The following is a 10,745-nucleotide window of genomic DNA, read 5'->3' as shown; positions in this document are numbered from 1 at the left end:
AAACGACTCAATGGGTAGGTGTAAGGACAATCTGATTAAAATTAGGTGATCTCAATCAGATTTGCTTAAGGCCACTACGCTGACCTCTCTCTAACTACTAACAACTAACCCTTCAGTCCAGAAACCTGATGTGTGTTCCCAGAACAGCGTGATTGGACCTTAATTGGATATAAGCACGAAAATAAGTATAAACAAACAACAATAAGAAGGAAAGAAATGATTTATTTAACGACGCACTCAACACATTTTACTTACGATCGGACATATGGTTAAGGACCACACATATATAGAGAGAGGAAACCCGCTGTCGCCACTTCATGGGCTACTCTTTTCGATTGGCAGCAAGGGATCTTTTATATGCACCATTCCATGGACAGGATAGCACATACCACGGCCTTTGATGTGCCAGTCGTGGTGCACTGGATAAACAAAACAAATGCAAATGTATAAATATTAAATAAAACAAGATACCCCAACATCACTCTACATTATAGGCTTATTTAGATTAGTCTGTCTGATTGGTTTTCCCCTTCTAACCAACGCCCCGCGAAAAGTATATTAAAAGCGGTGGAATGTGCTGTCCTGTCCGTGGGAAAGTGCACATATATAAAATATCCACTGCTCTTCATTGGAAGATGTAACGGATTTCCTTTGAAGACATTGGGCTATTTCTCGTTCCAACCAGTGCACCACGACAGGTATATTAAAGGCAGTATAATGTGCTGTCCTGTCTTTGGGAAATGGTATACACTTGTGGCACTAAAGTCTGCGCACCTAAGCATTTGTGTTATATTTTAACGGCAAAAATCTATCTTTAAAAATATTTGTTTTACCGCCACAATACATATTGCTTGTGTCACTCGGAGGGAAATTCAAAGTATGCTTGGATGTTTACGTTAACAGATAAAATAAAACATACATTTCATTTATGGGTTCATAAATTACAATAAGGTATGTGCTGCAGCAAGTTGACATGCAAGGTCGATCATAACAGCAGTGACCGACAAATGTGTTTGACAGGTGATACAAATACACTTTGATCGAGGATGGCAAAAATGTGCGTTTAGTGCATTCATTCAGAATTTTATTCAGTCAAATTGTTATCTATCAGTTTTATACATATATTCACAATCAAGATGTGTTGTTTTACATTTGTTTTATTAATTAAAAACGTAATGTAACGTAACTAACACGCGCAGACTTGTATACCGCACAGACTTATGTGACATAAACAGCACCACTAGAGCACATTGATCTGTTAATCATCGGCTATTGGATGTCAGACATTTGGTAATTTCGACATTAAGTCTTCGAGAGGGAACCCGCTACATTTTTCCATTAGTAGCAAGGGATCACTACTTACTGGAAATCAATTCTGATCGTGGGTTTTTTCATTAAATGATACGATTGTGGTAACCGCGACATCACCTAAGAGCAGCCAGTCGTAATCGTATGTCGCTAAATCGATACCGCTAGTATAACATATTATGTGTTATTAATTAGTGTGTGTGTGTTATCATAAATAACGAATGATGTTCTCGCCAACAGGTGTGTAAGAAAATTATTAATTTTTATTATGAAACATACAGTTAGTTGAAAATTAATGTTCAACAGACCGAAAACGTTTCCACGCTGCAACATAATTGAGTATGGTAGAATCTTAGTTTCTGTTGTAGATATACGAAGATAATAATTACAAAGACTGTTTTGGAAGCGACAATCAATATGTACGCGGAAGCCGAGATTTAATCAGTGGACTCGGAACCGACGGCAGTATGATTAAAGGAGACGGCAGGAAAATGAACGAGAGACTAACAGTGCCTGCTATTCCATTGCCAATGGCCATCGCGTGCTGTGCTCTCAACTTTCTCATTCCAGGATCGGGTAAGCTGTTATATACCAAAAGCCGATCCAGAATGTTTTATTAGAGGGGGCCCAAAACACGTTGTTGGTTTTGAAAATAGAATGTGAAGGTCCTTGACAGATGGACGGGATAAGTTTGCAATTTATTTTTTTTGTATTCTATAATATATATATATATATATATATTGTTTGACCAACAAATAGGGTGTGGTGTGGGGTCAGGCTGCTTAGGCCCCCGCCTGAATCCGCGCCTGTATATTCATTTTTTGTTTAGTACAATGATGGAAACAAAAACAGGCAGCGATCAGATTTATTTGTTGTTCAGTAGTTTAGTAGTTTATTTACTTTAAGCCGTGTGGCTCATAAGCATACAAGTATGTACAATATTATAAGTTATATATATAAATAATCATCAGCATAAACATAAACAAGTGGATTTGTATTTGGAGGATGGCCAGTTATACATGTTGCGATCTTAAATGTAATGCATGTTTTAAATATTTTCCAAGGTTACAAAGTTGATTTCTATTCTGAACAGACAGTAATTGTATTAATTTAAAAACAGACGGTCTTAACCAGTAGTATTTTTTTTACATACAATACGCAAATATGCAAATACAATGGATATATTAAAATAAAATGAAATTCATCTTCAATGTTATCCAGATTACACATACATTTTCTCTGTGATCGTTCAGTTCCACAATACCTTCCTTATTCAATGAGTAATTGGTGCGATGAAACACGAAATTTTGTGATAAGAGATGAATAACAAATATTTAATGATATCCTCAGATAATATTGTAAACAAAAAGTATCTGTTAAATACCTTAAAATATTACATTTTGATGAATTGTTGAACAATTTGTCTATTTTTTGAATACAGTGTGGACTCGTTTTATAAATATTACTGATTATCAACTTGTGGGGGGTGGTGGTGGGTGATGGTGGTGGTGGAGGGGGGTGGGGTCAGGCTGATTTTTGCTAGAATTAAACGTAAATGCCCGAATGTGGATAAAAAAAACCCCACATTTATTCATATTAGCATTACTGCCAAAGGGCTATATTGGGTTGCAATATCTCTAGCTTTTTTGCCCGAATGTGAGAATTTGCTCTTGCCCTGGAGGGACAGTTCCCCCTCCCACGTCTCGTACGCTTATGTCTAGTGGTATCGCTAAATAAAACAAACATTAACTTTAAAGAGTTTTACAGGACGGAACTACTGTTTGCCGTTGTAGGGACGGTCTTGGCGGGGTTCACCTCCCTGTGTTACGCCCAGGACGACATGGGTGTAGGTCTGAGGTGTGCATCCTGCTGCATAGGTTTCGCCGTGGGCTTGCTTCAGCTTCTCACCCTCGGCGTCTTTCTGCTCGGCTGGATATGGAGCTGTATCTGGGGCCTGGGATTCCTGGGAATGTCCAGTAAGTGATGATGGCTTCTTACTGCAGGCTGTAGCTGTATCTGAGGCCTGGAATTCCTGAGAATGTCAAGTAAGTGGTGATGGCTTCCTTCTGCAGGCTGGAGCTGTATCTGGGGCCTGGGATTCCTGAGAATGTCAAGTAAGTGATGATGGCTTCTTTCTGCATGCTGGAGCTATATCTGGAGCCTGGGATTCCTGGGAATGTCAAGTAAGTAGTGATGGCTTCTTTCTGCACGGCTGCATACGAAGCTGTATCTGGGGCCTGGGATTCCTGGGAATGTCAAGTAAGTAGTGATGGCTTCTTTCTGCTCGGCTGAATATGAAGCTGTATCTGGGGCCTGGGATTCTTGGAAATGTCAAGTACGTAGTGATGGCTTCTTTCTGCCGGCTGGAGCTGTATCTGGGGCCTGGGATTCCTGGGACTGTCAAATATGTGATGATGGCTTCTTTCTGCTCGGCTGAATATGAAACTATGTGGGACCTGGGATTCTTGGAAATGTCAAGTAGGTAGTGATGGCTTCTTTCTGCTCGGCTGAATATGAAGCTGTATCTGGGGCCTCGGATTCCTGGGAATGTCAAGTAAGTGGTGATGACTTCTTTCTGCAGGCTGGAGCTGTATGTGGGGCCTGGGATTCCTGGGAATGTCAAGTAAGTATTGATGGCTTCTTTCTGCTCGGCTGCATATGAAGCTGTATGTGGGGCCTGGGATTCTTGGAAATGTCAAGTAAGTAGTGATGGCTTCCTTCTGCTCGACTGGATATGAAGCTGTATCTGGGTCCTGGGATTCCTGGGAATGTCAAGTAAGGAGTGATGGCTTCTGTCTGCTCGACTGAATATGAAGCTGTATCGGGGGCCTGGGATTCTTGGAAATGTCAAGTAGTGATGGCTTCTTTCTGCTCGGCTGAATATGAAGCTGTATCTGGGGCCGTGGTTCTTGGAAATGTCAAGTAAGTAGTAATGGCTTATTTCTGCTCGGCTGATATGAAGCAGTATCTGGGGCCTGGAGATTCTTGGAAATGTCAAGTAGTGATGGCTTCTTTCTGCTCGACTGCATATGAAGCTATATCTGGGGCCTGGGATTCTTGGAAATATCAAGTAAGTAGTGATGGCTTCTTTCTGCTCGGCTGAATATGAAGCTGTATCTGGGGCCTGGGATTCCTGCGAATGTCATGTAAGTAGTGATGGCTTCTTTCTTCTTGGCTGAATATGAAGCTGTATCTGGGGCCTGGGATTCCTGCGAATGTCACGTAAGTAGTAATGGCTTCTTTCTTCTTGGCTGAATATGAAGCTGTATCTGGGTCCTGGGATTCCTGCGAATGTCACGTAAGTAGTGATGGCTTCTTTCTTCTTGGCTGAATATGAAGCTGTATCTGGGGCCTGGGATTCTTGGAAACGTCAAATAAGTATCACAATAGGCGTCAAAGAGGTGGTAATTGTCGGGTTTAGGGGATGGTGGTCGGTTGGGTACTGGTACTGGTACTCCAAGTCTGAAGCTAGGGCCTAAAACACACTGGAAATGGATCTGGGTCTGGCGAGTATGGTACCAGTCGAAAAGACAAAAAACAAAACAAAAACAAAACAAACAAAAATCGCATTGAATTGAACGTGACAAAAGACACCGTGTTTGTGCTGGCGCTATCTAGAGATATGGTATTAGACGATATAGAACATGCGCTGTATTTCGATAAGAGCCAGACTCACCAGACCCAGCTTTTGAGATTTGGCTTAGGTGGCTAGAAAACGCTGCCATCTTCTGACGACATAGAGCACGTGCTATATTTTGACACAGCCAGACTCACCAGACCTAGCTTTTGAGATTAGGCTTATGTGGCTAGAAAACGTTGCCATATTCTGACGCCTGTGATCATGACGTCTAGTTAACAGCTCAGGCGACAGTTATCACCAGACAGACAAATATGTTAGGAGATCAGTCTCAGTGTTGGATAATGACCTAAAATATTTCTTAATTTTTCTTATGAAATGTAAAGATTATACCTTGAATTACATGCCCCAAAAATATCACATCCAAATAATTTCATTTATACGGAAGCGTATTAGTGCCACCAAACGCAATAAAATAATTCTATTTGCCTACATATAATCTTGGAAAAATCAACTTTAATCTTGGAAAAATCAACTTTAATGTTGGTATGTGTCTCTGTTTAATACAATAGTGTGATATTTCTTTGTATTGTTATTCAATATATTAAAGGTTGTTGATTTTTCCAAAATTAAAGTTGATTTTTCCAAGATTAAAGTTGATCTTTCCAAGATTATAAGTTGATCTTTCCAAGATTAAACTTGATTTTTCCAAGTTTAAATGTTGGAAAATAGAATTATTTTATTGTATGTGATGGCACTAATACGCTTCCGTACATTTACTTACAACACTACTTCACTTTTTTTCAGTCAAATATTCCCAAGTCTCACCGCTGTCAGCGACAGCCCACGTAATACCGTCGATAGTAGTTCAACAACCAGGTCAAGGCCAGGAAACTGGCCACGTGGAGAACAGCCAATATATGTCAAGTCACCATCACCAAATTGTGTATCCATCACAGCCAGCGTAGGGTGTGGAAGACCTACCACCAGCATAATCTCCAAGATAAACAAATCATGATATCAACAGTCTTTAGAAATTAATGGATTGTCCTGTGTTGCTTTTCGCCTATGCATTTTTTACTTGATTAAACGTCTGATACCAGATGTATGTGGCAAGACACCATCACCAAAGTATGTATATACAACCACAGCAAGCCTAGGGTGTGCATAAATTAATGGATTGTTCTGTGTTGCTTTTCTCCCTAGTTTTTTTCTCGACCAAACATCAATACCATATATATATATATATATATGTGGCCAGCCACATTAACAAAGTGTGTATCCACAACCACTCTGGGGTGAGCAAGGTCTACCACCACCATATTCTCTAAGATGAACAAATCATGATATTAACAGTCTAAATTAATGGATTGTCCTGTGATGTTTTTTGCCCAAGTTTGCCCAAATATATATGTGCAAGCTACCATCACCAAAGCATGTATTCACAACCACAGCCAGCCTGGGGTGTGCAAGACCAACCACCAGCATATTCTCCAAGATGAACAGATCATGTTATCAAGTCTAAATTAATTAATTGTCCTTTATTGCTTTTCGCCAATGTTTTTCTCCCTCTCGTCTAAATGTCGAGATATCTGTGGCGAGCCACCATCACCAAACTATACATGTCTTTACAACCACAGACAGCCGGGGGCCCTTGGTGTTGGTTGGAGCCAGCAAGAACCGTCACCAGCCTATTATTATATTCTGCATGATAAATACATCATGTTATCTTATTAAATGGATTAGCCCATGTCCAATGTTATTTTTCTCCCATATTTTACGACCAAACGTTGATATATACCGGTATATAAAAAGTAGGGAAACTCTAATAAGAATTTACAATTGTCAAAATTGTAAGCTATATTAGCTGTGGGGAATGGTTATATGATAATAGTGAATTAATTGGGCAAACATTACAACCGGTTGTTCTGTATTACAGTAGGTTTTATGACCACCAAAGATCTTGAAGGACGATTGGGGTCAGAAGTGAAATTTAAAAATTGACGTGTCTTTTATCAGTAAATCGCAAATGACTAAAAACAAAACAATAACAACTGTATGATCAACAGAATGAAAACGATTAACAGAAATAATGTTCCACAGTGATTAATGGACCTTCCTAGAAATTGTCAAAATCGAGAATGACACCCCACGCACGTGTACGGGGCAACTGCGTGATGCATGTGCAAACTATGGAATGTGTTTCGATGTGTTGATAAACAGACCTGAACGTTCTTTACTAGGATGTCTGTGGTCAAAACATATGTTCGGTCTAACAGTTGATATTAACATTAATATATATCAGGTTCCCCTTTTTTTTTTAAGAATGTGTATATGTGTGTGTGTGTGTGTGTGTGTGTGTGTGTGTGTGTGTGTGTGTGTGTGTGTGTGACTTTTAATACATTGTTTGAAATGAATGATTCTGTTAATGAATAAGTAGGCATAATGTTAAAATGTGTAAGATTTGAGTTGAACACAGGTACACGCACACATACACACACATATATATACACACACACAGTCACACACATGCAAGATTAATTAATCGTAATACATTCATATTTTTTATTGTAATATATCTGTCACTTCTCCCCTGTGATTGTGATGGACAACAAATGTAAACAGAGGTTCTGTGAAGTAAAGAAAAGTATAATTCTAACTGCGTTAAATGCACCCTAGTGTATGTATGATGTAATTAGCGAATAATACATGAGAGGCCGTTAGATATCATTTATCTTACAATGAGCTGTTTTAAAATGTATCTAACGATACATTTTAAACAACGAGTTGTAAGATAAATGGTATCTAACGGACACGAATGTATTATTCTGTTTCTTACATATCCTCAAAAACCACGTTTTAACAAATTTTAACATATTTTTTTTAACTAAACGTTATTTACAACCCAGCTAACTTACGCATCACAGTGTAATCGATTTCGATAATGATGCGTTTCCATTGAGTGTATGGTATTGGCGACCTTGAAGCAGCCAATCGTATGTCTTGAAATTGCTGACTCACATATATATAACGAATGTTGTTCTCACCAACGGGTTTGTAAGAAATGTATATTATTTTAGTTTTCTTCTTTTGTTTTTTAACTAACATTTGCAAATGTTACTATTCCTCGACGTGGTGCTAGGGTAACAACGTTGTTATGATTTTCCATAAAGTGGCCACCACATCACACGTGTTTGCAAGTCTTATACATATACGTATAGATACATTTTGTACCAAAATATGAAATAAAAGCAATATGTACTTTAATAATTAAAATTGGCAGAGCAATGGGAATATAACCGATTACATTGCAAAATGTGTGTAATGATAATATTTTTACAATTTTACAATGTAATGAGTAACTTAATTAGTTACATTACCATGATTTAAATTTTAAATTGTTTCATCTGTGATAAATTGTTATTTCGATGCTGTGTTGTTGTTGGTTGTAATGTGTATGCGTATTTTATCACACTATTTAGATGGTCTCACTATGATGTTCGTTTGCAGTTGGTATACACGTACATGTATGTAACTGGATCTTTCGTGGATGCAACTCTTCACAGCTCGAGATAGACGCCATTCTGAAATTCTTGATTTTCCAAATGACTAGTAAAACAAATCTTTCCGTATTCCGTCATGAATATTGGATTTTCACTCACAGGACTGCAAATACCATGGGCTTTAATATACCAGTTATGGGGCACTGGTTGGGAATGGGTCCACTGAGGGGGTTCAATCAAAGCACCTAGAGCGATTGAGCTAGATCTTGCCCCTGAATCTGGTATAGTGTGTTCGCCTCCCTTTAAAACTGAATGAGCTAATCACCCCCCCCCCCCCCCCCCCCACTGCAATTAGTTCGAAGCAGGCGTGTGTGCGTGAACGTTTGCAGAGGTGGTCTAGACTGGTGAATAAAGTTTGGGTGGGGTTTTTTTCGTTGTTTGTATGGTGTGGGTTTTGGGGGGTTTTGTGGGTGGGAGAGGAGGATCGAGTCAATGCTTCATTGGGAAATATATTGAAAAAAAAATAACATGAAAATTTGCTCTCCCCCTGCACACAACACGCCTATTGTAGGCACTGTTAACCCCAATCTAATTAAAATTAGACCAGTAGAGCTAATTTTAATCAGATTGCGTGAATTCGAAATTTATTAAAGCAGTTTTTACACCCAGGATTAAAATAATAATAATAATACAAAGAAAAAAGATACTGGTCACACTAACTGGTGGAAGTAAAAACAACAAACAAACCACAATGCACCAAAAACTTTAATCTCCGTTTCATGCAACTGGCATATTAACATCACCAGCACCCCTCACTTCATGTAAACTCAGCAACACAAGACTATATCGGCCAACAGATTATAGCCACATATCGTATGACATATTTAGTAGATATACCATGCGCCATGAGGTGAAGGAAAGCTTGAACACAAAAAATTAAATTACTTCTTGTTTAAATTAATTCTGTAACATGTTAAATATAGCACAATAAAATGACAAACATAACATTGAACAATGAATTGTAAATGATGAATGATAAAATTTTACCACCACAGAAAATATAATATAACATAATGTTTTAGAGAAAATACATAATCACATGGATTTGGAAATAATATAAATTGTTAACAGCCCCCCCCCCCCCTCCTCAATGAAAATGCAAAGAAACAAACAAAGCAAAACCCCAAGTAAAAAGGAGTTTGATATATCCCTTATTACAAATGGTACAGACTGATTGTTAAATAATCAGTGTTTCTGCCAGAAAGAAATAATAAAAAAAAGATCTGTAGCTTCTTTTCAACAATGGTAACAACTTTTTAAATTTTATTTTTTAAGTATCATTCTTCAAATACATGTATGTTCAATCAATGGTGTTATGTTACCGTAGTTTCCAAGTGTAAAAACAAAATAATTACTTTTAAACTGTATTCCTTGAATCCATGGTGTTAACTTCTATATACTTTCCAAGTGATAGCATAAAATAATTACTTTTATTCTGTACTCTGTGAATACATGATATACAGCTATATAAAATACCAAGTTCAACACACATACCAATAATGCTTGTATGGTAATTAATACAAAAACTATAGATTAGGGTTAATTTACATCAGCTTCTTTATTTTGGTCTTTGTCACCATCATCAATGTCTTGTTTATTTAACTTGAGCTACCTGCCTGTCAACATAGCACAGGCCCACAAGAATGATACAAATGGGGGGGGGGGGGGGGGGGGGGGCCATAAGCTGTAGTGTGGGGGGGGGGCACAAGCTATATTTTTACCTTTATTTAAAGTGGAATTCCTTTTCGTTTTTACAATTTATAGGGCTCTAGCATGAATATGTAATGGATGGGATTCAAAAAGCAATCCCATGTTTTATAAAGCTTCAACATTGGATGACTGGCTACAATGATTGTCTTAGCACTTGATTCTGCATCTCAACATTTATTAAGGTTCAGATACATGTACTTTGTTAGCAACCAATTCCAAGACTTTCTGTGACCATTTTGTTTTGTTTAAAAACACCACTAGAGCACACTGATTTATTAATTATACAGGCTATTGGATGTCAAACGTTTGACAATTCTGATTATATATATTAAAAACCTGCTGCATCTTTGCATTAACAGCAAGGGTTTTAATTTATATGCACTTTCCCACCGACAGGACAGCAAAACCATTGCCGTTGATATATATGTACAAGGCATAGGGATGGTTATTTAAATGCATTTTTCATGACCTTCTGCAGAATTTTCAAGGATTTGTTAATGATCAACATAATTCTCCAATAAACTGATGCAAATTTACACTCATATTGAGTTTATTTGAAATTGGAAAAATATAACTTTCAACAAATT

General features: G+C 37.9%; 1 protein-coding gene across 1 annotated transcript; it reads left to right on the top strand.

Annotated features, from left to right (window-relative positions):
* The first annotated feature begins 1,770 nt into the window (after positions 1–1,770).
* LOC121368613 (protein SPEC3-like) lies at positions 1,771–5,853 on the top strand. The gene is made up of 3 exons (XM_041493352.1): positions 1,771–1,884; positions 3,102–3,284; positions 5,693–5,853. The coding sequence occupies exons 1-3, from the start codon at positions 1,776–1,778 to the stop codon at positions 5,851–5,853; spliced, it is 453 nt and encodes a 150-aa protein (XP_041349286.1). The 5' UTR covers positions 1,771–1,775.
* Positions 5,854–10,745: the final 4,892 nt, after the last annotated feature.

The sequence above is a fragment of the Gigantopelta aegis genome, chromosome 3 (genome assembly GCF_016097555.1).
Source record: "Gigantopelta aegis isolate Gae_Host chromosome 3, Gae_host_genome, whole genome shotgun sequence".
Taxonomy (NCBI): domain Eukaryota; kingdom Metazoa; phylum Mollusca; class Gastropoda; order Neomphalida; family Peltospiridae; genus Gigantopelta; species Gigantopelta aegis.
Note: the sequence above shows the minus strand (reverse complement) of the source record. Positions and strands in the feature narration are given on the sequence as shown.

What these genes read in the sequence shown, in the direction of transcription:
- LOC121368613 (XM_041493352.1), top strand. Translation starts at nt 1,776, where the DNA reads ATGATTAAAGGAGACGGCAGGAAAATGAACGAGAGACTAACAGTGCCT. An exon ending in CTTTCTCATTCCAGGATCGG is followed by an intron (nt 1,885 to 3,101) that starts GTAAGCTGTTAT and finishes TTGCCGTTGTAG; the next exon opens with GGACGGTCTTGGCGGGGTTC. An exon ending in GGGATTCCTGGGAATGTCCA is followed by an intron (nt 3,285 to 5,692) that starts GTAAGTGATGAT and finishes ACTTTTTTTCAG; the next exon opens with TCAAATATTCCCAAGTCTCA.